This window comes from Rhinatrema bivittatum, chromosome 6 (genome assembly GCF_901001135.1).
Source record: "Rhinatrema bivittatum chromosome 6, aRhiBiv1.1, whole genome shotgun sequence".
Taxonomy (NCBI): Eukaryota; Metazoa; Chordata; class Amphibia; order Gymnophiona; family Rhinatrematidae; genus Rhinatrema; species Rhinatrema bivittatum.
The window spans coordinates 284135188-284163125 of record NC_042620.1 but is presented as its reverse complement, the minus strand read 5'-3'; the positions used below and the strand labels follow the sequence as shown (position 1 = coordinate 284163125).

The 27938-nt window shown below is 46.9% G+C and overlaps 1 protein-coding gene across 2 annotated transcripts; it reads left to right on the top strand.

Annotated features, from left to right (window-relative positions):
* On the top strand, positions 1-26663 carry LOC115094342 (probable G-protein coupled receptor 83). Of its 2 annotated transcripts, XM_029607293.1 has the most exons (5): positions 1-124; positions 2153-3018; positions 12978-13103; positions 13586-13719; positions 24354-26663. In XM_029607293.1, the coding sequence occupies exons 2-5, from the start codon at positions 2626-2628 to the stop codon at positions 24946-24948; spliced, it is 1248 nt and encodes a 415-aa protein (XP_029463153.1). In that variant the 5' UTR covers positions 1-124; positions 2153-2625; the 3' UTR covers positions 24949-26663. The 2 variants fall into 2 exon arrangements, with proteins under 2 accessions (XP_029463153.1, XP_029463154.1); XM_029607294.1 differs by lacking the exon at positions 12978-13103.
* Positions 26664-27938: the final 1275 nt, after the last annotated feature.

The following is a 27938-nucleotide window of genomic DNA, read 5'->3' as shown; positions in this document are numbered from 1 at the left end:
GCGGAGGGTCTGGCAGCGCTGTGAGCAGTGTCCCGCGCGTTGCCATCGGACCGAGGGAGCCCCGGGCCACGCTGGCCTGCCAGCCTCGCGGGCAGGGCCGGATGGGTACCGACTCGTCTTGGGGGTGAGTGAACCGCAAAGATCAGACACAGACAGCGCCCCTGGGGGAGTGAGGTTGCAGCTCTCTTTCGGACCCCGTGCCTCTTTCATCTCCCGTTGTCACTAGTCGAGTAATCACAGGCTTCTCTTGCAATACCTCCTTTTCTGCTCCAGCAAGCTGCTATTTCTTTTCCCAGTGATTAAAATGCCTCTCTTATTTAGCCGTTTCTGCCCCGTTTCCTCCCCTGCATTGCTTTGCATGTTTTGGGTGTAATTATATTTTTGTGACGGCGTCAGGCTGACTATGGAAATCCTTGTGTTCAGATCAGCATAATTAAATCTTGTCTGCGAAGTAAGAAAGTATCAGGTCCTAGCTACAGTGCTCTTGCAGCTTAGAGTGTGGTTTGCAATATCTCTGTGTAGGTCAGGTATGCTCCTTTCATGGGGGGAAGGCAAGGCTTTTCTGGGGCCAGAGCTCGATTTCTCCTCCCTGTCCCGCAATGATTTTCTACAAAGACAAATACACGTTTGAAGTCTAAAATTCCGTTCTATTTTATTAGAATATTGCACTTTCTTACCTTCCCTGCCCTCCTGCCTGATACAGCAGAATTGTTCTAGCTGAAGTTGTGCTTGGACGCCACAGATCAGCGATTGGCTGTAGCCCTAGGGCAGGGCAATAAGGATCCTCCACTGCCCAGTTAACTGTTGTCTTTTAGCCGACTCTCTTATAGAGAATCATGATTATTCACAACTGGAGTCAAATAGTCAATGGATCACACAGTCATTTCAGGACCAAAGTATCCTAATCACTTGCAAACTACAGTACATTAATACTTAAACCATGCTGATTTCCCCTAGTAGCAGTCTGGGGGGAAAAAAGAGAGATATTTGTGCACCAGGTCTTCCCGTTTCTCTAAAAAACCAGGTTGTCTGGAGTCCTGTAATCTACTTGGTTCCACGCACTATTTTATTCTTTTCTTTAGTAGGATTTCCAGGATGTTGCCCACTCCTAAAGTTAGACCAACCAAGCCAATAGATCTGTCTCCCTAGTCCTACTTTTCTGGCTCTGCACTTTTCCCAGTTCATCCTTCCCCGTTTCCAGGCTGAAGGGAACAATAATCTTGTGGTGAGACCTCCATTTGTTTTAAAGCCTACTCAGCAGTTTATGTTTCCCAGATTAGAGCAGGGGCAATGATGGTTTTATGTAATTTCATGGATTAGTCTTGTCCAGTTTTCCCAAATGCCAGGGGGCGGGGTTGTGAGCTCCGCAGAGCAGTGAACGGGGCTGATTTCTCCCGTGGCACTGCTGTGTTCATTATTTTCAGCAAATTAATATCTGGTGTTTTGTTCCCAGGAAATGTTTATCCCAGGAAGTAAAACGGATGCTTTGGTATGTTGGTGTGTCATTTGTATCTTTCATGAAAGAGCAGAGGTTCTGTGAAGAGCTGATATTTGCATAACAGTGCAGAAGAGACTCTTTAGAAGTGTGGCGGGTTCTTAACAGGCTAAATGAATGTGCTCGGTTTAAGTGAAAAATACTGCAAGAACCCCTAAACCATCCTTAATCTTTCCCTCTCTTTGTTTCATTTTTCGCTATTCTTCCTGCCTTTGCCTTATTTCTGTCTTACTTTTCTTTTCTGCTTGTTAAGCATTTGCCTGAGGACTTCCTTGCAGAGAATGAGCTCCCGCTGTATAAAAAGGCAAAGGAACCAAACTCTGCCTCCATAATATGTGCAGGGACTGAGTTCCCACTGTATAATAAGGACAGGGACCAAGCTCCTACTCTGTAATAAGGAAATGACAGAGACTAAAGTCCCATTGTAAATAAGGGTGAGGACTAAGTTTTGTTTTGGGTTTTGGGTTTTTTTTGCTATACAGTAAGGGCAGTGGCTGTTCGGCTGCGTATTAAGGGCAGAGTTAGAGTTTTCCCTGTCTAATAAGGACAAGGACTGGCGTCCTTACCGTGAGAACTGATTATAGCAGCAAGAGATCAGGAAATGAAGCTGAATTTGTAGAATGCAGCACTAACCTAAGGTTCTTCTGTGGTCCACAGGAAATGATTGACAACAATTGCCTACTGAAAGGGGGCAGAATGCTGACAAACCCACAGGAGGAAAAGACGGGAAAAGCTCTCCAAAAGCATGAGGGATGGAAACTGCCCTCCTAGCCAGCAGATGAAATACAGGGCGCAAAGCATCGGATAACAGCCACGGATGTCTCCTGACTCGGCATCATTTCCTTTGATTGACACCTTTCATGTGGCACTTGTACTCCTCGTACTTTCAACTTGTTTAAGAATTGTAAATGCACTTTTTCTATTTCATGGTTAATAATACCCAGTGGCCCACCTAACTGCGCACAGCAGAAATTTATGGCACCTGGTAGATTCTTTCAATTATGCATCGGAACTCGCGTTCTTGTTAGTAAGTGGCTCCCTCTCAGCCTTCCCGCCACCCCCCCCCCCATGTGACAGAGGTGCAGAACATTGAGACTGAACCACTGTTAACCAGACTGGCAGGCATCGTTATGTCTCACCCCCTCCTGCGGTCTCTTCCATTCTTCCCTGAATCTCTGACAGCTTGGGAACTAGAGCTTGGCCGTAACTCCACCTTCACCCAGCTACTGATGGCCCTGCGCAGCTTGAACAGGACTGGCTTTAACTGGTCAGACAGCAGGATCACCGAATGGGAGAGGTTTGCCGAACTGGCCAGGTATGAGCCCGAGTCACAGAAGCCCACAGTCAAAGCGTTGCTGATTGCAGCCTACTCCCTCATCATTGTGATGTCGCTCTTCGGCAACGTGCTGGTGTGCCACGTGGTGATCAAGAACAAGAGGATGCACTCGGCCACCAGCCTCTTCATCGTGAACCTGGCAGTCTCTGATATCATGATCACCCTGCTCAACACCCCCTTCACCCTGGTGAGTGAGCGGCACATTTGGCACCGCCATGGTGGATGCTCCCTCCGGCTGTTTCACTCCGAGTGGATAATAATAATAGCTGGCTGGGGTCACCAACGGGTCTTCTCTCGCATCCACCTTGTATCTCAATGCTGCTGAATCTCCCCTAGCTCATGCGAGTCCCCCATAGCAGGAAACCATCTCCTGCACTCCTGCATAGAGATGAGGGTCCCGGTACTAGGAGAAAGGAGTCTCCATCCCATAAGCCTTGGGAAGTGAGCGTGCAGGCAGCAGCAGCAGCCTGAAGCAGTGGTTAGCATGGTCTCCACCAGTCACGGGCAGGAGAAGGCACAAGTGTAAAGTAAGAGGCACCAGGAGGAGGAGAAAAGAGGAAGTGAGAATGGTACAAAGGGATTGGCCAGGCCTTCTTACTGTCCTCATGTTTTGGATTTAATTATCTTGCCAGTCCCATGCTCAGGGCAAGTTACACTTTAGGTAACTTCCCCACAGGGCTTACAATCTGTTTGAACCAGGGACCATGGTGGTGACTTACCCCCGGTCACAAGGGGCATCGGTGGGAGAAGCACGGCTTCAGCCCCAACTTTCCTGGTTCTTAGCCCAATACAATAGCCATTAGGCCACACCTCCACGCATGATGCATTCTGGTACCCGTGGCACTGCCTTCAAATGGAAGAGGCAGGGCTACAGTTTCCACAACGCACTGAGAAAGTGAGTTCAAAGAGGTTGGCAGATGTGGTACAAGGGCAGGAGTTAATGAATGATAAAGAAAGAGAAGGAGGAGGAGAAGAGAATGAGAGCTCTGAGCTCAGCTGCACGCACCCATCCCCTCCTCCCTCCCTCAGAAAAGACAGAAAGAGAGGGGGAGAGGAGAGCATGAAACCTCAGGGTTCCCCTGCACACAGACTCAAATAACATCACTGGCTTGACAATTTTTACATGTGCTGCTGAAGTAATAGGGAAAGGTGATTAACAACAAAATGGTAAAAAAAAATTACAAAAAGTAATAACAGTAAAATGAAAATAGAACTCCTGGGTTCTGGTGCTGGTCCGTATTGTCCCTGGTCAGATTGAATTTCTGGCCTGGTGGCAGGACACCACAGATTTTGCGGCTCTAGCTGCTGTTTCTCTCAGGATTATAAAGAGTTTTTCCTGCTCATTCTTTAGTGGGAAATCCTGGATATTTCTCTCTCAGCTCTGGGAAATGTGCAGCCCTGATCTCTTTGTGTTTTGCACAGCGCAGGAGGAAATGCATTTCTGACTCTGTTTCTCTAGTGTTGCATTGCATACAGAGTCAGACTTTTTGGGGTTTTCAGTTCAGTTTTTGTCTGCATCTTTCTGTTTCTAGTCTGATCAGTTACTTTATGTTTGGTAAGGATCTGTCTGTGTTTTGCTTGAGTGGCCAAGGCAAGGGATTGTGTTAGCGTGGATTTTCTGTGTAGGAAGATGGAGCAGTCTGGCTTGCTCTGCTTTACAGTCTGCACCTCTCGGCAGGAGGTGTTCCAGGGCCCTGTGTAATATTTGCAGTGCTGCCTGTGCGTAAGCCAGGTTGTATCTGGTTGAGTTCTGGGTGTTGGTGCTGGTTTGTTGCTCCATATGTGCTGAGTGTGTTTCTCACAGGGCTTTTATTTGACTTCACAAAGTGCTTGGTAGTGGAGGAGTGTGTGTCGCTGTTACCGAGAGGACCCCAGAATGTGAATATTCTTCCTTGCATGCTGAGCAGTAAGGGGAAGTGTCCCCTAATTCTGCTCTGCACCCATTATTAGAGGGTCTTTCTTTGGAAACAACTGGAGGTGCAGTTCTTTCATTATAGACATTTGATATTCCTTCTTTTACTAAGCCCGGCCTCAAGGTGGATTATGACAATTTAAATCAGACAATTGCCTTTGAAACAATTTAAAGCTGGATTCAAATGCACAGTTGGAATAGCACTGGACAAAAGGTGGTGTATAACAAAGTCGTTAATCGGGACCGAGGGTCTCTGCACGGAAGATTAGGCCGAAAAGCCATGCCTTAGCTTTTTTCCTGAAACTGAAGCAACGGCTCAGGTCGTAGTGTGAATGGCTACCTTGTTCCAGAAATGAAAGCACAAAGTCTGGCAGAGAAAAGAAGAGCCATTTGGGAGGACCGGAGTTTTCTTGTGGGTGTGGTGGTAGAGAGAGGTTGGGAGAGGCACTCGGGGGGCCTGTTTATTCCCGCACTTGTAGAGGAAGCAGAGAGCTTGTGATGTTATCCTGCTCTCGGCTGGGAGCCAGTGCCCTTGATATTGGATTTATGTAGTCCCCCGTTGCTTTGGTGGCAGCGCGCTGTGGGAGCTGGAGGCACTTGATACCGTATTGTGTGTAATGCCATTGAATAGGGAGCTGTAGTAGTTAGTTCAGTTGGTGATCAACATATGCATTCCAGTGTTTGGGGTAATGATAGACCCCAGACCTCACTCCCATAAAAAAGGCCTGGGTGAATGACACTATCAAATAATTTGAATAGTAATTGTACTGGGGGGGATTGCAACTGACCAGGGGTTTTCCTTATTGCAGATAGGGCTCTTGGAGCTAGGCCAAGGTATGTAGAGCCTAGGGGATGCTTGTCTTCAATTATGTAGGAAGACTTTGGTTTTGATTTGGAGTTTTCTTGGCCTTTTCTGGAAAATCATAATTTTCATCTTTTCCAGGTTTACTTGAGGGGCCTGTGAGTTGCAGTTGGGTCTCTAGCAGGTTTAAGTTCTCTTGTAGGTGATCTAGGGTAGGAGCGAGCAGAGCAGCTGCATTTGCGGTCGAGTTATTTCATTTTCATTTTAGTCCTGAGGCTGAGGATCCACCCAGTAGGGCGGGGAGATCACTGATGTTACTTTGGCAGCCCAGGTAGAACTGTCCAGCCAATAAAGTCATCTGAATCTGAAGGAGCCCTGTCTGAAGCTGTCTGTCTGCAGGCTGTTGGGTGGCTGATGAGTACCTGGATTTAATGATGTCCGAGGCTTCTCCACCAGGTCCAGTGTGCAGAAGTTTAAAGTTCAGGCCAGGGTCCCAGACAGAATCAAAAGCTTTTTTATAGTCAGTAAAACACACAAATATTCTTCCCAAAATGGGGGTGCGTGTTCTGCCTGTTGATCAATCAGTGTCTGGAAGGTAAGGATGGGGTCGGCAGGGCACTGCTTTGGGAGGAACCCAGTCGGACCTTTGTGCAGACCTTTGCTGTTCATTAGGACATTTCAGCATTGCGTTGCTGAGGACGGTTTTAATGTTGCCGTTGCCACAGATCCCTCGATAACGTGGGCTCGTGGTATCCCCATGTTTCTTCATTGCCCTCTGACCGTGGCTTGGGGAAGTTGCAGCATGTTGACTCAGGTTGAGTGGGTTTACTAGTGCTTCCTTGACTTTTAACTCTGCTGTGTTTTGGGAATTTCCATTTAGTGCCGTACAGGGGGAGGGGGGACGGACTGCGTGCTTTTGTTTGCAGTCTGCCCTGTTCAGAAAAGCCCTGGTCCTAAGTGTTTGGTTTCCTGGCTTGCTCTAGAATAGGGGTTTCATGGTGCTTGATTTGAGCGTTTGTTGAAAATTTTGACGTAAAGTAGTTTGGCAGCGCTTGAATGCACAGAATGCTAACCTTTATTTCTGATGATGGCTGCATTTATATCGGTAATAGCTTTGCCAGTGTCCCGTGTGGCTCTGACCGTAGTTCAGAGAAAAAGTGTTAATCTGGCCTTTCTAAGGATGTCTGATATTTTTCTTAACTTTGATGAGCTCCTACGGGGTGGGGAGATTGTGAAGATTCTGGGGCAGTGGCTGAGGTGTCTGCTGTGACAGATAAGATTTGGGATTTGGGGTTTGATAATCAAGGCATTCATCTCTTTGATGTCTCGCTTGGTTGTCTTCTAGTCATTGATTCTGTGACCCTGCATTGAGTTGGAAGTAGATCTCCCCAGGGAGTTTGACTTTGCAACTGCTTTTCCAGATGTACAGTGCTAGGGCTTTAGGTAGATTAAGTAGCCTTTCCTCCTTTGTGTTAATTACATTGTCATAACTGTTCATTTGTTCATCTGAGATACTAAGGTAAGGTACATTCTTTTCACATATGTGTTTGTTCCCCTGGGTGGAAATGAAATTTAATTCTTTTCCTGTGCATGTGTTTAGGTCCCCTTGTCAAGTATCCGGCTTTCAAACATCAAACAGCACAAGATTCTGTATGCCCTGCTAAAGCGAGCAAGCCTGGATGGCTCTTGCACGAGGGGAGGGGATTTTAGTAGACACCAAATAGAGAGGCTGATGTAACAAGCTGAGCATTAAAACCGTGCACGTCGACGCACGGTTTCTTAATGTGCACACTAAAACCTCGTTTAATTCCCGATGCAGGAAATTAATGCACTGGGAGTTAAAAAGCACACTAACCCAAAAAGAAGCGCAGAAGTTATGCTTAGCGTGCATAAAACCTGTTATGCACACAGTGTCTTCTGCACATAAAGCATGATTTATGGGCACAAAAAGCAGAGTTTATGCATACAGACAATGTTTTTGCAGGCATACATGATGGTCACTGCACGCAAAACATGGTTTATAGGGGCATAATCTTGGTACTGTGCACATTTGATATTTCACCTTTTTCCCCAGCATTGGACTCAAAATGGATTCCAATAAGTTTCAATGAACAGAGGCACTGAATAGCTTACAGCCAACTAGCAATGTGCTATTAGAGTGGCAATGGGATCTGGCATGGGAAACCCATTTGTGAAAAGATTAAGACCCAGCTGAGTCCTTGTTGTGTACAACACAGTCTCTCGAGGGGAGTTCTGGGCTGGAAAAAGGGAGTCCGTTGCAACGTGTGCAGTCAGAATGGCCGGAGAACAGAGTCAGGCTAAGCTCTGGCTGAATATTCAGGGTCCTTATTAAGTCATAACAGAAAAAAAACATTCTGCTTATCTTCGCAGCTTACAAACAAAGATGCAGTATATAATCACTTACAGTCTCTTGGTCTGTTTCCCCAGGGCCTCCTGTCCCCTCCTGGGCCTGGCTAGACCTTGACAGGGGCCTCTTCCCAGACCATATCCCACTGTTGACGGGCCAGGCCTCTGGATCTAGTCCCTTAAGCTATTCTGGGGTTTTCTTCAGTAAACCCCTTTACAGGGTCATAGAGGAAAGCCTGGGTAAAAAGTCATGTCTGCTTTTCTAAACTTAAGATAACAGGGTTCCAGGCACGGAGTTAGTGTTGGTTCATTCCAGCTCTTGCATTTTGTCTACAACCTTTTGAAAGCTTCACCCGCCATTATCTCAGATGCAAATTTAGGGGCACCATTCGCTAAGCTGCGATAAGGCTATAACACATGATTATAGCCACATTCTGCAAAACTTTTAAAAAAAACAAACAAAAAAAAAAAAACCCCATCCCTATTGAAATTAGCTGCTTTGCATGCAAAAAATGTATTAATGTATGCAAAGCAGATAGTGCATGGGTAATCCTATGCTAATAAAACAATGTGGCTTGCCGCCGCTGTGTTATTTGCCAAAAACTTAGCTATAAATGAGTGTTAGATCATGGGCCATGTGGCCCAAAACGCTACTCCCCTCCCCCCCCCCCCCCCCCCAAACGTGCCAAAATACCCTCCGAGACTCTGTGCAGACTCCCGCCCATCCGCTGCCTGTCGAGGCAGCCCCACAGTAAAGCAAAAGCAAAACTTTTAATGCCGTGTGGCAATGCCCCGCCCCTTCCCCAAACCCCTCCCCTTTCAACAGATATTTCCCTCTGTTCAATTCTTTCCCTCCCCCCCGAGGGCTTCCTACCCCCTGCCCCCCACACTAGCCCGCTCCCCAGATCTTCCAGAGCCTTTGGATGAAAACCCGGAGCGGCCCCTAGGTTCCAGGCCAGTCAACGCCATCTTTCCAAATGGTGCTGGCCAGCCTTTGCCCCATCACATGATGGGGTGAGTGGAGCCCAGCAGAGTCCGGGGACTTGTGATAAAGTTTGACGGGGACCTGGGGACACAGGAAGCCCTCGGGGAAGGGTTTGAACTGGGAGGGGGGAGGGAAATATTTTTGGAAAGGGGAGGAATTTTCGGAAGAGAGTAGGTTGTTACTGCAAGACTTTAAAAGTTTTTATTATTGCTTTTTATTTACTGAGGTCTACATAGACCGCTGGAGGGTATTTTGGCATATTAGGGGGAGGGGTCATTTTAGGCCGATGCAGGCCCTTTTAGAAGACGGCAGCCTCGTGTGAGGGAGACCACCATCACGTATTTTCGCCCTTCCCCTGTGATATTTTATTTCTCACAGAAAGTTTCTGGAAAAAAATATCCCAGGGAACCCACCACAATATTTTCTTATGGGAGGGGGTGAACTGTCACAGGAACTCTCCCTCCCCATGATCCTTTGCTCCTCCTGGGATACATTTTCATGGCTTAGAGAGTGACCCCCCTTAGATTTTAAGCCCTTGGGGGGGAACAGAGAAATTCCTACAGTGCCTGAATGTAACTCGCCTTGAGCTGTGTGGTAAATCTGAATAAAACAAAAGTCATGCTTTCTGTGCAGAAATGCTGACCACAGGACCCCAGACGCCAGAAAGTTTACTCCACCTCTGACCAGGAGTTACGTTTCCAATCGGCTCGATCCAGTAAGGCCGCGGTAAAAACAGTGAGGTAGTGTCAGGCGCACCCTTCCTCCCCGCACACACAGTTCTCTTCACTAACTCCCCGATACTCTCCTCTAATCGCATGCAAATGCATGCCGCGGCTGTGAAGCGTTAGGGAAGGGTTATGCCCGCGCAACCCATTTTACTGTATAGGCGCTGTAACAGCGCCTATACAGTAACCTGGGTGCGCTGGTACCTGTCATTTCAAATGACATTTGAAATGACAGGCACCAGGAAGTGTAAAAAAGTTTAAAAAGTGTAAAAAAACAAAAAACCTGTGTGTTATATAAAAAAATAAAACAATTTTAAATACCTGTCGGAGGGCCGTGGGTCCAGGCGGCCGGTGGGCGGCGGGCAGCCATCAGCGGCATCCGGTAGTCCCTTCTCCCTTCCTCCCTCCCTCCCCTGCCTGGATGAGCGCCAAAATCGCACGGGCGGGTCGGCAGCGGGGGGGGGGGGGGCGGCAGCAGGATCCGGGAGCGGCGGGTAGGCAGCAGCGGGGTCCGGGGGGGCAGGGGCAGCGGCAGCGGGGGGGCGGCAGCAGGATCCGGGAGCGGCGGGTAGGCAGCAGCGGGGTCCGGGGGTGGCAGCGAGATCCGGGGAGCCAGCAGCGGCAGCATGTTCGATCGCGCAGGCAGGTAGGTGGCAAAGTAAAGATGGCTGCCTGCACGGGAAAATCGTGCAATTGGCCGCTGAAGACGTGACGTCACACCCCGTGACGCCAAACGTCGTGACGTCACGTCTTCAGCAGCCAATTGCACGATTTTCCCGTGCAGGCGGCCATCTTTACTTTGCCACCTACCTGCCTGCGCGATCGAACATGCTGCCGCTGCTGGCTCCCCGGATCTCGCTGCCACCCCCGGACCCCGCTGCTGCCTACCCGCCGCTCCCAGATCCTGCTGCCGCCCCCCCGCTGCCGCCCCCCCCCCCCCCCGCTGCCGCTGCCCCCCCGGACCCCGCTGCTGCCTACCCGCCGCTCCCGGATCCTGCTGCCGCCCCCCCCCCCCCCCCCCCCCCCGCTGCCGACCCGCCCGTGCGATTTTGGCGCTCATCCAGGCAGGGGAGGGAGGGAGGAAGGGAGAAGGGACTACCAGATGCCGCTGATGGCTGCCCGCCGCCCACCGGGACCCACGGCCCTCCGACAGGTATTTAAAATTGTTTTATTTTTTTATATAACACACAGGTTTTTTGTTTTTTACACTTTTACACTTACCATAGCAGGCCCGAGCCTTGCTACTTTTTCGTTTGTTTTTTTTTGCCCTGGTCCCGTCCGGTCTCCTGCAGCCCCGTCCGGTCCGGACGGGGCTGCAGGAGACCGGACGGGACCAGGGCGGGTAAGCAATGTTTTTACCCTACACTACACTACACTAACTCCTACTAGGGGGAGGCGGTAAACTAGCAGGTTAAGGCCGCGGCAGAACAGCGGGTTACGGAGGAGATAATATCAGCACCCGTTACAGTATCGCAGGGGAATAGCTAATTCCTTCATTATACAGCTTTTTCGTTCATTTACATGCCGGGTGCGGAAAGGGTTATGCGTCTGTTTTCAGAAGCGATACGGACGCGTGAAACTGGAGACTGTATCGCCGAACTGCCTTGCGCGCCCGAATTGTGCGCTACGAGCACGTTACAGACGGGCAATCCTCGAGCGGACGATACTGGATCGAGCTGAATGTTAGGAAAGCTGGAGTACAGCCTGTGCACCTTCTCCTCATTGGGGAGTAACAGCTCATGCATGAATTAACATGGGATTAGCATGAGGAATGCTAAGCTGTGCGCACAATTAAACTCATGGTTGTGTGAACACTTTTCTTTTGTGCACTAAACTCTTTGTTCCTTTGGGACGGGGTGATGGAGCATGCACAGCCCAGCGCACCTGATTACATGGTGGGTCAGAGAGACTTTGCAGCTTATTGGGATGTTCCTGTCACCACTGCTAGCAGAGGAATCCAAGATTACCGGTGGATACAATAGGGTCATTGTCCCTGCTGTGAAATCTGGATTTGGTTTCCTAGTAACAGGTCTCAGTCTTCGGTGTATTTGGTTATTGTTCTACAAAGTAAAATTACTGTAATGCTGCAGAAGTCAGCAAGCAGGGATATGGCAGAGCAGAGATACAATTCTTTTGTGCCAGAGCCAAAAAAAAAAAGCTGAAACAGAATGAAAAAGTCAAGACTTTGAATAAGATCACAGATAGTGAAGACAATACATTTCTTCCAAGTGCGCCTTGATTTTAATATTAAAATAAATCCAGTTGGCAGGCCAAATAATGTTGTTTTTTTGTATTTAAACTCTAGATTTATCACTTCTGGAAAGCACCACAGCAAATTTGAATCCAGTGTTTTCACAAAAATTCCTTAACTTTGAAAATTTAGGGTTTTTTTTTTTTTGGTTTTTTTTTTTAATTTAGGACTGCTTTATAAAACTGTGGCATTTGGACAGTTTTGTAGGCTTCCTATCAGGTTAGAGGTCAGTGGGAAAGGGTCCCTAACCTACTGAGCAGAGGCTGACAGTGGTGGTATCAATTAGGGATGTGCTTTTGTTTTTAATGAAGTAGGCAATGTTGTCATTGCCTTTTTCATTTCATATCATTTCTTAACTGAAACAATAAACAAAATGTCTGGAATTTTTTTAAAAAATGCTTTGTTTAGTTCGCAATATTTTGATTTAATGCACACCATAGCAACTCACATAACACACGCTATTTCAAATAGTGTGCACTAAATGAAAGATTAAAAAAACAATACAAACGAACATCTATCAAAACAAAAGGGGAGGGGGGAGGAATGAAACAAACTGAAAAGTTGTATCCATGCACATCCCGAGTATAAACAGCAGAAGGCCTGGAGGTAAGGACAGGCCACATAGACAATTGCGTTGGGCTTCAAATTTTGAAGGCACCAGTTCTTGGGCTGGAGAGGAGCTTGTTCCCACTTGCTTTAGGGTCATGCACTGTGGAACTCTTGGATCTTCCCACTCCACCCCCCAATTCTTCTGGGGGGATGACCCAAGGATCCTTTTTGCGCCCACGCTCAGGTGCTGTCTATGGGCACTAAAAGGCCCTAAATAGCATCAGCGTCAGGCCCAGCTCCTTTTAAACAGGGCCTCGGTGCCTCAGTAGTGTTGTGTACAGTTATAATGCCTTTTCTTTTAAAAAAATCTCTTCCGCACTAATTTTAGCATCTCGGCACACAGTGCACCTAATCTGTGCTGTACCCAAAGTTGTAAATAAGCTCCAAGAGAGAGCTTCCCAGAGACAAGAGGTTTCTCAGGTCATCCTGTATCCCCGGCAGAATAATTCCCACTGCTTAGCATGTCACTGACTTTGCTCTTCTCTGCCCTGCCAGGTTCGGTTTGTGAACAGCTCCTGGGTGTTTGGGAAGGCTATGTGCCACGTTAGCCGCTTTGTGCAGTACTGTTCCCTCCATGTCTCCACGCTGACCCTCACCGCCATAGCGCTGGACAGACATCAGGTAGGGTGGCATGAGCAGGCTCTCTCTCTCTCGCTGACAAACCCTGCTCGCTAAGCTGTGCAAACCTCCCTCTCACTCACCCGCTTGCATCGCCCCGGCACAGAACCAGGTGCAGGACGGGCAGATCACTTTTTAAAGATTTAGTTAATGCAGAGAGAGAGGGGGGGGGGGGGATACTAAGGCTCAGGATGTGGTTTCTCAAAAGTCAAGCACATCGGATAATAAGAGATTGGGTATCTAATGTTAGCAGTCGGTTGATGCACTCATTCTTGAGCTTTGCCTTCTAGTTTTACTCTGCAGTGCTCAGTGCAACAGCCAATTGATCAGGTCTGCAACTGAAAGTGATAGACCACCCCTGCCCAGGTACACAAAGGTATTAGTTCGTGAGACTGGTACAAATGCCAGCATTGGTCAGAAGGTGGGGGCATTCCTGGGACGCGCTTTGTTTTGGGGGTATTTATTCTGATTAATTTTGGTTGCAGGTTATTCTGAACCCTCTGAAGCCCAGGATGTCGATGACCAAAGGAGCCCTGAGCATTTCCATCATCTGGGCGATGGGGGCCTGCTTCTCCATTCCACATGCCATCTACCAGAAGCTTTTCCAGTACAACTACAGGTGCCAGTCCGCTCTGCTCAGTCCTCTGACCCTCATGGTGTTGGCCCTGTCAACCTTCTGGGAATCTGTGGCAAGTCACTTGTGAAGATCTGCGTCCTGTCCAGGACTGCTGCAGGTTGGCAGGGCCAGCAGCATCTCTGCATTAACTCTCTCTCACTCTCTCTCTGTCCCCCTCTCTCACTGGTCTGCCGGTGACCACCTTAACTAAGCTCGACTTTGGGAGGTGTTGGCTGATGTGCGTCATAATGTCTTACTCAGATAAATGGGATTGGATGAATCGTTTGAGCCAAATTAACTTCACAGTTTTAACTCAGGATATGTGTTCATGTGAAGTGAAATAAATACGAGAACAGGCTGTGCAATCCTCACGTTCAAGTTAACAGAAAATATAGAGGAGAGGTTATGAGGGCAATTGCTTTACAGCAGGCTCTTCAAAATCAGTCTCACAGGAAGATTTTTATATTTTTTTTATTTTAAATAATTTATAAGGGATATCGGTCACCTAATTAGTCTTTATTGACTTAATATGCTCAATACGAGCTATGTCTGATTTATCAATAATTTACCCCAATATATCTATGTATTTTAGAAACTCTCGAAATTTGCATGCTATTAAAAGAAGTAATATATCAACCTCCAAGATGAAAAATGGCTGATATTGTATCCTTCTTTGTCACAAAGCTTCATCAAATGGGGGGGGGGGGTAGTCTAGTGTTAGAGCAGTGACCCGCAAACCTGGGAAACCAGCATTCGAATCCTGCTGCTGCTTCTTGTGACCTCGGGCAAGGCACTTCCACCTTCCATCACCTCAGCTGCAAACTTAGGCTTGGATCTATCAAAATACACTAAATATCACATGCGATAGGAAAAGGGGCGTGTTTTATGGTAATAGGCAGTTTAAGACAAACTGCAATAACTTTTTCACACTTTATGATAAGTGCCACCTACAACGAGAGAGAGAGAGAGAGAGAGAGAGAGATTTATACCTCTAAATGAGGCCTACCTAGTCACTTGAGGTGAGGTTTAGGTATTAGTGTAGGGGTTAGGGGCCACTTTGACATTCAGGGCCACTTTGACATTCAAAGTGAGACGTACGAACAGAACAGTGCTCTCTTGTGAAGATTTGATGACCTTCAGAGTCACCCAAAGATGAGATTTGTGCAGTTCTCTCAACCTAGCTTGATGTTACCCAAACTCCTCCCCTTTTTCTAATTTGCATCGCACTATGCATTATGGCGTTTTCGCATGCGTTAAAGGCGTTTTTTGCATGCGAAAATGCCTTAACACATGCGAAAACACCGTATAGCAGTTTGATAAATGACCCTTTTAGATTATGAGCCCATTGGGGACAGTGGAATACTTCCAGTACTTGAATGTAATCTGAAAGGTGGAACATAAATCAATAATGACAAATATTTTAGCCATCTAAATATCTTCACAATGAAAAATGTCCCTTCAAATAAATTCTGGCTGTCAAAGATTATCCATTAGCAGTCAAAGAACATTGAAGAGCAGCCGCTGTTTTGGCGTAAAGCCGGCTTCAGGGACATAAAAACATTACGTTTCTCATTCATACAGAGACCTCCTCTCCAGGGTCAAGCTGACTGACCCTGAGACTGATTTTGAAGATCTGCTGTAAAACAATTGCTTGCATATCCTCTGATCTGCATTTTACATTAATTTGAAACGAAGCAGGACATTTAAACAAATTTTCCCATTTCATTTCCATTCATTTTTAAAATGAAATGAAAAAAAGACTCAGATTTGCTTTGAATTCCTCACAAGCCCGTTCTCACCCTACACCCAGTCCCTCTTACCCTGACGCTGATAATGTCTTCACAGGGCACGATCGATCCCTGGTCACTCCTGCCCTGCTTCTGCTGCTATTAGAAAAGTCACCGCTAGAACCAGGCCGGTGCCATACAAAGTGGTGCTGGCCTGAGGCTTAAGCTTTGCCAGTGCCGTTTCACATAGAAAAATAATTAGCCCTGGCCCCAGTCTTGGTCTGCTGGTGCCATTTGCATGAGCAGCAGTGGCGGGGCTGGAGCGACCGGCAATTGATTTTGCCACATTTTCAACAAGAGGATCTAGCAGAGGGGGATTTTCTTTAGCAGAATACTCAACTTTGTTTTTTTTTTTAATTTAGTTTGGTTGTTTTTTTTTAATTTAGTTTGTTTTTTTCTTCAGGAAATTAAAAGTAGCAAACTAAACATTAAAAAAAAAAAAACCCCAATAAGAATGTTCGTGCACACCCCTAGTTTTAACCAAAAAGCTGTGAGTGTAAAGAGTGAGAAGAAATTCTCCGCTGACCTTGAAATAACGAGCAGCAGAGTGGGAAGTCGCCCTGGCCAACGACTGTAAAGGATGCCTGTCAGGAGCTGGGCGAGGCTGGACAGAAGCAGAAACAACGTCCTATAGCTCTGCTTATTAATGTAGTAAAAAGCTTTTAATTAAGAACGAAGATGAGATCCTGAGCTGGATTTCAGTTGGGTGAGTTCATGGGCAATTGTGGGGGGGGGGGGGGGGTGTTCCCCTCCCACCCATAAAGATCACCTGCCATAATCCCCCCTCCTCTCAGGACATGGAGCCCCCCACACTTTTCCTCCTCATCTCTAAGTCCTGGTGCCGGCCCTGTTCCCGCATCACCAGCAAGCGAAACGGATAAACTCGGCACCGGAGGCAGTCGGCCGCCCCTATACCCAGGCCTGGTGAAATCTGTTACTGCGTGAGCAGAACCCTGCTGTTGGCTTTTACTTCTTCTTAATTCTGGTAGGAGCAAGCCCGAGGGAGGAGCGGCATGGGGTGCTCGGGCCGTTTCTGGTCATTGATGTTTAGGCAGGAGACCGCGCCGAAGGCCTGCGGCATTTTTCTCTGCTGTGATATCGCAGTGCTACGGGGCTGGCTCCAAGCTCTTATGGCTGTGGTTGAGCTGGACCTAGGGTGCTCCTCCTGTCCATGGGGGCCAACAGAGGCATGAGTGGGAATCGTAGGATGCACAGCCATTCACCCTCCCTTCCAAAAAAGAACTGAGGGGCCAGTTCACAGCCTCAGCAAAACAGAGCGGTAATATGAGGGGGTTCTGGGAATTTTTTGATGGGGGCAGGCTGTGGTAAGGGGAGACGGGGATTGGCTGTTCCCCGCTTCGTGGCTGAGCTTTGCCTCCCTTTTTCTCTGTAGGTAACCCAGGAACACAGGGAGCACAGTACCCGAGCTGGGAGAGAAACAGGATATTAAAAGATCCGAATCAAATCACGCAGAATTAATAGCAGCACAGGGGTGATCACAGTTGTGTGGGGGGGGCAGGGTGGAGGGAAGAGAACAAAGGGGGAGAAAAACCCAGAAGTCAGTTGTCTCTCAGATGAGGCCGACTGCAGATTTTCTGCACTGAAGAGCACAGAAGAATTTGAAGTGCTTTTTCTCAAGAGACCACACCAGGCGAGGCTACCGGTAATGTCATGTAATAAAGCGAGCACAGAATCAGGGGTTTAAATTTTAAGGCCACCAGGAAAAGAACCTGTCTGCTCCCTTATGGCTTTCAGTCTCAGTCAAAAGGCCAAGAAGGCACCGCTGTCAGCTCGCCTTTGACAGGATACAAAAAAAAACCCAGTCTTCTTACATCCTGCAGGGGAGCAGCGCTCCAGAGCCTGAATATCCACCAGGTAGGCCAAGAAATTTCCATAATAACCTGGGAAAAGATTCTGACTTATCTCCAGGGCTCCAGCAGTTTTCCAGACCTGAGTGAAATTAGTTTATTTCAAGGCCATTGCATTTTAAAACTGACTTTAAAAATCTAAAACATTTTTAACAAAAATACTCATATACTTTAGGTTGATCCATTTTCTATAATATGATCCATTCACCTGGAATCATTTTTGCCTCTTGAGAGGATATATCATTATTGAGATAATTGTAAAAAAAAAAATAATAATCTGTCGCAGTCTCAAAAAAGATATTCTGAGCACATGGGGGGAGGGGCCACCATAGCTGCTCCACTGCGCTATTATCAATTTCCAGTCTGCCCACAGACAAACATAAACATTCACTCAGCCAAAACATACATTAAATTCATCCATTCCACCCACAGACACACCTGCATCCCCTCACCCAAATATATACACAATTCATCCATACTATGCATAGACACACACACTCTCACCCAAAAACATGCACATAAGTCAACAACTCCACTCACAAACGCATCAGCTCACCCAAAAACATGCACACAATTCATCCACTCCACCCACAAACACAACTACAATCACTCACCCAAAAACATGCACACAATTCATCCACTCCACCCACAAACACAACTACAATCACTCACCCAAAAACATGCACACAATTCATCCACTCCACCCACAAACGCACCTACACCCACTCACCCAACTACATACACACAGTTCAGCTACTCCACCCATAAACATGCCTTTTTTGTTTGCCTTCTGGATCTCTTATATCCCAAAATATTTACTTCTTCTCGAGACCAGAGCACTACCGCAGCCAGGCAGCTCCCATCATCTACTAAGAATATGATTTTGAGAATTTCATGATGTAGCCCCTGTCCTGATTAGCTCTTGGACACAGGGTATCACTGGGAGGCTCAGAGAGCAGAGCAGGCTCCATGACCTCCTGGAGGTTGCTGCACAGGAGGGAAAAGATCTTGTTTTCAAGACCCCATAGGTTTCCTTCTCCCAAAGTCTCCAATCATCAGTCCAGTCAGCACCAAAACACCATTCAGACCAAGATTATTGTTCAAAAATAAGATTTTACTGGGACTGAAGATGGGCAACAGAAAATCCAAAAATACCAGTACACTAGTGAATAACACAGCCTATTGCAAACAATTTCACAAACTCAGAATGGCCTCTGCTATTACTGGCACCAGTAGCATGGGATCTTCTTGGTGTTTGGGTAATTGCCAGGTTCTTGTGGCCTGGTTTGATCTCTGTTGGAAACAGGATGCTGGGCTTGAGGGACCCTTGGTCTGACCCAGCATGGCAATTTCTAATGTTCTTATGTTCTTCCTTTCAGTAACAACCCTCTCTCAGACAGTACTGCTCCCCTCCTCAGCGGGATGCTAGGTCAGGTTTCCTCCTTCTCTCTTTCAGCAACAGCTTTCACTCGGTAGGCCTTCTGGCTGACCTTCTGTGCCAGACAGGAATTCCTACAGGCCCTTTCTTCAAACAACTGAAGAGCAAGCCTCTATGGAAACAGCTTCTCCAAGGATGTCTTCAGGAACGAGTGAGGTTTCCTCCTTCCTCTCTCCTCCTATGACTTCTTCTGGTTTGTAATCCTGGTCTCTCAAGCTTTCACTCCCCCTACACGGCCCAGCCAACCCCATTACTGGGTCCCAGCCACTTCCCTAAGGCAGGAATAACTTGGTATTTCTTCTCTCCTGTGACAGGTAAGGCCCATTGGTAGCACTATGTGGAGAAATGGATACCACAGACCAATCCCCAGAATCCTAGTGCAGATCTTCCCCTGCAGCACCTACCGTGTTTCCCCGATAGTAAGACACCCCTGATAGTAAGACGTAGTGGGAATTTTAGGGGGGTCAGCTAATGTAAGACATCCCCCGAAAGTAAGACGTAGTGTTCAAAAAAAATTTATTTTTAAATACCTGTCGGAGGGCCGCGTGGGTCCAGGCGGCTGGCGGCGGGAGCCGGGTGGTCGCGTGTTAAATCTAGGCCGCGGGCGGGTGGGCGCTTGTTCCCGGGGGGGGGGGGCGGGTGGACGTGCGTTAGTTCGAGACGGGCGGCGGGTGGTCGCGTGTTAAATCTAGGCCGGGTCGCACAGGCGCGCATTCATTCACTGCCGGTGGGGGCTGCCTCGGCAGCCCCCCCCCCGGCAGTGAATGAATGCGCGCACAGGCCCACAGCGCCTGTGCGACCCCTGCGATTCGGCGCTGGGGGCTGCCGGTGGGGGCTGCTTTCGGCGCTCAAGGCAGTCACATGCTGTGACGTCACGGCATGTGACTGCCTTGAGCGCCGAAAGCAGCCCCCAGCGCCGAATCGCAGGGGTCGCACAGGCGCTGTGGGCCTGTGCGCGCATTCATTCACTGCCGGTGGGGGCTGCCGGGGCTGCCCCCACCGGCAGTGAATGAATGCGCGCCTGTGCGACCCGGCCTAGATTTAACACGCGACCACCCGCCGCCCTTCTCGAACTAACGCGCGTCCCCCCGCCGCCTGGAACAAGCGCCCACCCGCCCGCGGCCTAGATTTAACACGCGACCACCCAGCTCCCGCCGGCCGCCTGGACCCATGCGGCCCTCCGACAGGTATTTAAAACATTTTATTTTTTTTTGAACACTACGTCTTACTTTCGGGGGATGTCTTACAGGTTTTTTCCAATATAAGACATACCCTGAAAGTAAGACATAGTGGGACTTTTTGGGGTAAAAAGAAAGTAAGACGCTGTCTTACTTTCGGGGAAACACGGTAGGTGCAGGACTTATATTCAGACAGAAGTGCCCTCCCATTGTGGGGTGTCCCCTCTCCTTAACAACCTACTTACATTGACCTCATAATCAAGGGTAGGTCTGCTGAGACCACTGTGAGCATTAAAGTTAATGACAAACTCCACTAGTAAGCAATAGAAATGGGATCTCCAGTATTTTATTTGGGGAAAAAAAGGAAAGCTGTAACTTACGTAAGAACATAAGACTTGCCATACTGGATCCATACTGGTCCATCAAGCTCAGTATCCTGTTGCCAACAGTGGTCAATGCAGGTCACAAGTACCTGGCAAGATCCTTTTTCTTTCACTCTGTTACATATCACCTAAAAAAAATAATAGCACCCATCTCTGGATTTTAATTACTGGATGAAATTTCACATTCAAAAACTGTTTTAAAGAGCCAAGGCTGCTTTTTCTCACCCAGCAGCTGTGCAGGTCCCATCACTGTCACAGGCACTCCAGCTGTTTGCTCCTGTCAAAGCAGCATCATGTGAGGATGGCCTTGCAACAGACCAAGGAATTTAAACCCTTCCTGAGAAATAACACAGGGGATTAGAACTTGCAAACCTGGATACAAGATAAGGCAGACAGACAAAGGCAGTGACCAAGATAAGCCATTGTAACCTGGAAAGGAAAAATAGAAGGCAAGGCAGAAATCGGAAGCTGTTACAAAGTAGCAAGATTAATCGATCACATCACACCATTTATAAAAGAAGGAAAGGAAGAGGCCTAACCACAAAGAACTCGGACAATGGATAGCAGAAAGACAGATAGGACACAAATTCATAGGTTTCATGTATAGGCATACTCACACAGCCTTGCAAACATTCAAAAGGGAGCACACCATCATCCTCACTGTTTATGGAGCTGGATCTTGGTGACTGAAGTGTGGTCAAGCATTTTTGGCTTCCACCCTGAATCTAAGCAGCAGCTTGCTCCGAGCATTTCCTTTGCTTGCTTCTAGTTGCTTGTCACATGGAGAGGGTGACTCCCCATCTCAAGAGATGAATAATGAGGATCAAGAATAATGTAATGAGCTGTTAATGTAGTCTGTAAGTTAATGCAGAGACCAGTCTAAAAATACAGATATAAAGGATTTACACTTTTTTTTTAAGAGATGTAGAACCCCTGAGCCATGTTTTTGTAACACTGAATGCAATCAGTTTTACAAATTTGCTGAATATATTTTGGCAGTAAATGTGGCCAGCTTCTAATTTTGACAATCAAGTCCCAAAGCTGATCAACCCCTTTTAGAGAACAGGAACCCTCTGAACACCCTCCTTAATAAACGGATGGCTGGCTCCCACCAGAAATTTCTACCATGCTGCTCGGTGACCCTACTCAGAGTCACACCAGCCAGGACTAGAACCAGTAACTGCCTGGTTTCAATGCAGCAGCCCTACCTTCTTCTCATGTCTTTGTTGACCGTGCATGCTCACCCGAAAAGAACCCATGGTTGTAACACTGCAGGCTTTGACTAATTAGGTGTGCTGCAGAATATGCAGATTTGTAGAAATCTGACATGGGCCGTGACATGAATGTTCTACTGATCAGCCTAGACAAGGACCCCCTAGCAAAGATGGGCCAGTCCGAAGTTTATGGTCTGTGGATAGCTCCATGGATTGGCATGATGGAGAGGGATAATGGAAATGTAATCCCATTTTCAAAGGCACTCCCTGTAACAGGCAAGGGGCTCTCCCTTCAGGAGCTTCAGAGTCCTGGCAAAACTTGCTACAGTTCTGGGAGAAGGTTCTGCAGTGCAGGGAGGGGGAGAGGGGGGAGAAATGCTTGCTTCTAGACCCAAGAAGATTAAGCAGATTCACTAAAAGAAAAATCCCCAAAACGGAATTATTGTTCCAAACATAAATAGACTTTACGTAAGGCAGCATAGTAGAAAATTCCATACAAAAAGTGCAGTCCAAAGTGTTCAAAAGAGGAAGATCACACAGCACGACGTCTCATGCTGCTTGTGTAAAGTTACAGGACATCGAGGCTTCCACCAGGTCCTACAGGTCTCTTGTTCTTTTAAGAGTCCTGTCAGAACACTTTTTCCACTCTAAACTGGTATCATAGTGCCTGGTTGGTGCATCCAGCCTCCCAGGCAAGCCTCCGTATCCCATGGAGCAGTGAAAATAACCCTCCAGAGCACCGCAGAGCCCCTCCTGCAATGCACTCCAGCCTTTATTTTTCAAACTCAGAAGACTAACCCTAGTTCTCCCAATGGAGTGAAAAGGCAATCTGCCCCTTCCTCTCCTGAACAAGGGGAGTCAAATGCTGCCCCCGTATCAATGACTATTCTCGTTCAGGCTCATTAAGCCCTAATAGTTTTCAGAAAAAGGAACTCGTAATGAGGATGGGCCATTTACAAAAGTACCCCCCCCCCCATACACACACATACACACACACACACACATATACACACACACACACACATACCCAGTGTTACATCTCTTGCTGGAAAATTCCCCATCCTAGCGGCCTTACAGAAATTTTATTTTTTTTCCAAGATCTGCTTGAATTCCTTGGGCAAACAGAGGCATGATAACACTGTAGAAGGATTTAAGAGACCAGAGATTTATGTGAGGGCTAAGGCACTTCTGAAAGGTGGAACCTGAACACATAGATTGAAACTAATTAAAGATAAATGTACTTTACAATCCAGAGATAAAGTTGCAAGCTTTATCAAGTTTCATTGAGGAAATATCAACAGAATTTTAAGCACAACTTGGACACATTCCTAGCTGTTGAAATCACACATACAATGAGGGCCCTAACGTTTATGGTCTGGGGGAACTGATAAGCATGGGGGTGACCTGCCCAGAGCAGCAGTTACTACCCTTAACTGAAGGTGAGGAATTACTACCCTTAACCAAGAAGCCCTGATGCTTTTGATTGAACTACAACATCACTCTCCACTTTGATGGCGGTGGGTGGGAGGGGTGGAAGAGGAATTGGATTCAGAGACAATCAACAAGAGCCCTGACTTTTTTTTTTACAGCCTGGGGTACTTATCCGCAGCCATAAGGGAAAAAGCTCAGGAATGCTTCTATGGCCAAGTCCATTAGGCAACACACATCAAGCAGCACTGACTGAATTTTCAAGAAAGCTCATTACCCAGTTAAAATGTTGCTAGCAAACATTTTTTATGGGTTTGACAGCTGCTTGGTTTTGATTGTAAATATTACTACCCTTATCATAAAACTTGAGGATAAGTGCATGGCATAGCAGATACTACCAGAAGAAGCTTGCTGGGCAGACTGATGGACCATTTGGTCCTTTTCTGCCATCATTATAATGTTACTATCGGGCCGATACAGTACGGAGCACACTGTTAACCCTTGATTGGACGCGTATTTTCGACGCGCTAGCGTTACCCCTCATTCAGTAAGGGGTCGAAAACGAGCGTCCAACCCCCCCCCCCGAACCTAATAGCGCCCGCAACATGCAAATGCTTGTTGAAGGCCCTATTAGGTATTCCAGTGTGATTCAGTAGTAAAATGTGCAGCCAAGCTGCACATTTTACTTTAAGAAATTAGCGCCTACCCAAAGGTAGGCACTAATTTCTGCCAGCGCTGGGGAAGTGCACAGAAAAGCAGTAAAAATTGCTTTTCTGTGCACCCTCCGACTTAATGCGATATTAAGTCAGAGGTCCCGAAGGGTAAAAAAAGTAAAAAAAAAAAAAGAAAAAAAAATTCGAAGAGGCCCGCAGCTCACAGGGGGTTGAAAACCGGACGCTCAATTTTGCTGGCGTCCGGTTTCCAAACCCCTGGCTGTCAGCGGGCTTGAGAACCGACGCCGGCAAAATTGAGCGTCAGCTGTCAAACCCGCTGACAGCCACCGCTCCTGTCCCTAAAGAGGCGCTAGGGATGCGCTAGTGTCCCTAGCGCCTCTTTTTACCTGTTTCTACCGCCGGACCTAATTTGCATACTGTATCGTGTGCACAGGAGAGTGTCCTGTGTGCGGACTTTACTGTATCGGCCCGTATGTTAGAAGAATCGATCTGTCTAAACCTGCTAAAAATGACAACACAATGTGAAAATGTCTTTCTCTGCATTCTAAGAGTTATGTAACATGTCCCTTTGTTACTATGCCTGCTTCCCCCTAATGAGTGAGCAGATTAGTGATCCAGTACTTTTAACCTCCAGCTGAATGTCTTTTCTGTTCTTGTTTTCCACAAGGGAAACCACAGTCAGAAGCTTGTGCGTCCCAGATTTCCCTGAACCAGCTGAACTCTTCTGGAAATACCTAGACCTTTCCACCTTCCTCCTGCTCTACCTGCTTCCCCTCCTCATCATCACCATCACCTATACCCGCTTGGCCAAGAAGCTGTGGATGCGCAATGCTATCGGTGACGTCACCACAGAGCAGTACATTACCCATCGCAAAAACAAGAAGAAGAGCATCAAGATGCTGATTCTGGTGGTGGTGGTCTTTGCCGTCTGCTGGTTCCCATTGAATTGCTATGTAGTGCTGATTTCTAGCCTGGACATCAAGTCTAAGCACACCCTCTATTTCGCCCTGCACTGGTTCGCCATGAGCAGCACCTGCTACAACCCCTTCATCTACTGCTGGCTGAATGAAAGCTTCCGTCTGGAGCTCAAGGCTTTACTGGGCATGTGCAGAACGGTTCCACAGTCACATGACAACATTCTCCCAGCAGAAATCCTGCCCTGTCGGGACGCATGGTTAGAGCAAGCCAGCCTCAAGCAGGGACCATCTTCACCGAGCATTCGATCAACTACCAATGTGCAGACTATTAACACGGATCTGTAAGCAGGTCAGGATCATGCAGCTGTTCTCGTGGTGGAACACAGGGTCCATGGAGGCACCATGCATGGGAAAGTCCTAGAAGAGTCCAGCTTCCCATACTACTCAATCGCCTTCAATAAGAATAGTGAACACTTTGGGGGGGCCATTAGAGACATTTAATGGTCATCAGGATTTATGAACAGCTGAAGCCACAGAGAGCAGCATGCTCAGAAGACAGATTGCATTTGATTGCTGTGGTTAACCTTACAACTAGAAGGAACTGCTGGGATAACACTGCAGCAGTAACATTTCAGAACACCTAAGGAAGAGATTTGAAGGACTGATGAAACAGATTCCCTAATCTCAAAATCTTTGAGGGTTAGGGGAAGAATGAAGTACGAAAATGGCGAATTCTGTGGCCAAAGAAGTGAGGATCTCACATTAAGAGTTGGAGGCTGGTAACATTGCAGCTTGTCAACTATATGAAAGGTTCCCATGCACAGAAGATGAGCCTTTTTCAAAGGAAAGGAGGCTCTAGAATGAGGGGTCATGGAATGAGGTTGGAAAGGGGGTAAATTCAGGAGTTATCTTAGCAAATATTTCTTTATACAGAGGGTGGTGGAAGTGGTGGAGACAAAAACAGTATGTGAATTCAAGAAAGCATGGGATAAATACAGGAGATCTCTAAGGAAGTGCTGAGAATTATAATGCTAAATGAACTGAATGGACGAGCAGACTGGATGGGCCATGCAGTCTTTTTCTGCCATCAGGTTTCTTGTGTCTTTCTTCCCTCCATTGTAGATCTTACTACAGAATGATCATGCTCCTCCTGCAGAGTTTCTCCCATATCCCCTAATACAGTGCAACAACCTGCCGTGTCTGAGAGCAGGATGCAGTATCCTCAGAGCCACTTCCCTGGCCATTACCTGTACATGTTACCATCATAGCCATATTTATTTATTTTTATTCTATTTATTTATTTTATATAATGCTTTTTGTGGCTTTTCCTCCCTAAGGGCGATGAGTGCTACTTCAGAGGCTTCCCCAATCCAACTCACAGGCATCTAAGGCAGGTAGCATGAAATGCAAATCACTGGCTCCCAAGACTGGCCATGGCCACTTCAGTTTCACCTCAGCATGTCCCATTTGCAGACAGGAGCTTGAACTGAAATGTGCATGGAAACATCTCCTTTGGTGGGGCAATTTCACATAAATTTCTGCAGGTAAAAATCATTTTATCCACATTAATCCACCATTGGGAATTTGCCCTCTCTCAATGTGGCTAAAAGTCTGCCTTGTGTTCCACAAGCCATGTCTGGGCAGCCACATTGTGAGGAGGCATTCCAGGGGGCATGTTTAGTTCACACATAGACAGCATCAGGGAGTAGCAAATCACCTAGACCAGGTGGTATAAACCCCAGGTTTCTGAAAGAACTCAAAATAAAATTTCAGACCTAGTAATTTGTAACCTATCATTAAAATCATCTATTGTACCTGAAGATTGGAAGGTAGCCAATGTAACCAGTATATATTCAAAAGGTGCTCCAGAGGTGATCTGCAAAACTATAGAATGGTGAGCTTGACTTCAATGTTGGGATAGATTGCGGAAACTAGTATAAAGAATAAAATTACAGAACATATAGCTAGACATGGTTTAATGGGACACAGCCAGCATGGATTTACCCAAGGGAAGTCTTGCCTCACAAATCTACATTTTTTGAAAGGGTGAATAAACGTGCATAAAGGTGAACTAGTAGGTGTAGTGTATTTGGATTTTCTAAAGGCATTTGACAAAGTCCCTCATGAGAGACTTCTAAGAAAACTAAAATGTCATGAGGTAGAAGGTGATGTCCTTTTGTGGATTGCAAGCTGGTTAAAAGACAGGAAACAGAGTAGGATTAAATGGTCTGTTTTCACAATGGAAAAAGGTAAGCAGTGGAGTGCCTCAGGGATCTGGACTGGGACTGATGCTTTTCAATATATTTGTAAATGATCTGGAAAGGGGTATGACTAATGAGGTGATCAAATTTACAGATGACACAAAATTATTCAGGGTAGTTAAATCACAAGCAGATTGTGATAAATTGCAGGATGACCTTGAGAGATTGGAAGACTGGGCATCCAAATGGCAGATGAAATTTAATGTGGACAAGTGCAAGGTGTTGCACATAGGGAAAATAATCCATGCTGTAGCTAAACGATGTTAGGTTCCATATTAGGAGCTACCATCCAGGAAAGAGATCTAGGTGTCATACTGGATAATACATTAAAATCGTTGACTCAGTGTGCTGTGGCAGTCAAAAAAGCAAACAGAATGTTAGGAATTATTAGGAAGGGAATGGTGAATAAAATGGTGAATGCCTCTGTATCACTCCATGGCGAGGCCGTACCTTGAATATTGTGTGCAATTTTGGTCCCCGCATCTCAAAAAAGATATAATTGCACTAGAGAAGGTACAGAGAAAGGTGACCAAAATAAGGGGCTTGGAACGGCTCCCCCATGAGGAAAGGCTAAAGAGGTTAGGGCTGTACAGCTTGGTTGAAGGGATATGATAGAGATTTACAAAATGATGAAAGGACTTGATGGGTAAATGTGAATTGGTTATTTACTCTTTCAGATATTACAAGGACTAGGGAGCACTTGATGAAGTTAGCAAGTAACACATTTAAAACAAATCAGAATAAATTAATTTTTCACTCAACACATAAGTTCTGGAGTTCATTGCCAGAGGATGTGGTTAAGGCAGTTAGTGTAGCTGGGTTTAAGAAAGTTTTGAATAAGTTCCTCAAGAAGTCCGTAAACTGCTATTAATCAATAGGGAATTGCCCCTGCTTGTTGCTAGCATTGGCAGCTTGGGATCTGTTTGATGTTTGGCTACTTGCCAGGTACTTGTGGCTTGGATTGGCCTCTGTTGGAAACAGGATGCTGGGCTTGATGGACCCTTGGTCTGACCCAGTGTGGCATGTTCTTATGTAACCTTCACGGGTTTTTCTTCAGCAGAAATCTACCTGGAA

Bases quoted from the DNA above. Each gene is read 5' to 3' on its own strand.
- LOC115094342 (XM_029607293.1), top strand. From the start codon at position 2,626: ATGTCTCACCCCCTCCTGCGGTCTCTTCCATTCTTCCCTGAATCTCTG. The intron at 13,104-13,585 runs GTAGGGTGGCAT...TTTTGGTTGCAG, and splicing joins TAGCGCTGGACAGACATCAG to GTTATTCTGAACCCTCTGAA. The intron at 13,720-24,353 runs GTGCCAGTCCGC...GTTTTCCACAAG, and splicing joins CTTTTCCAGTACAACTACAG to GGAAACCACAGTCAGAAGCT.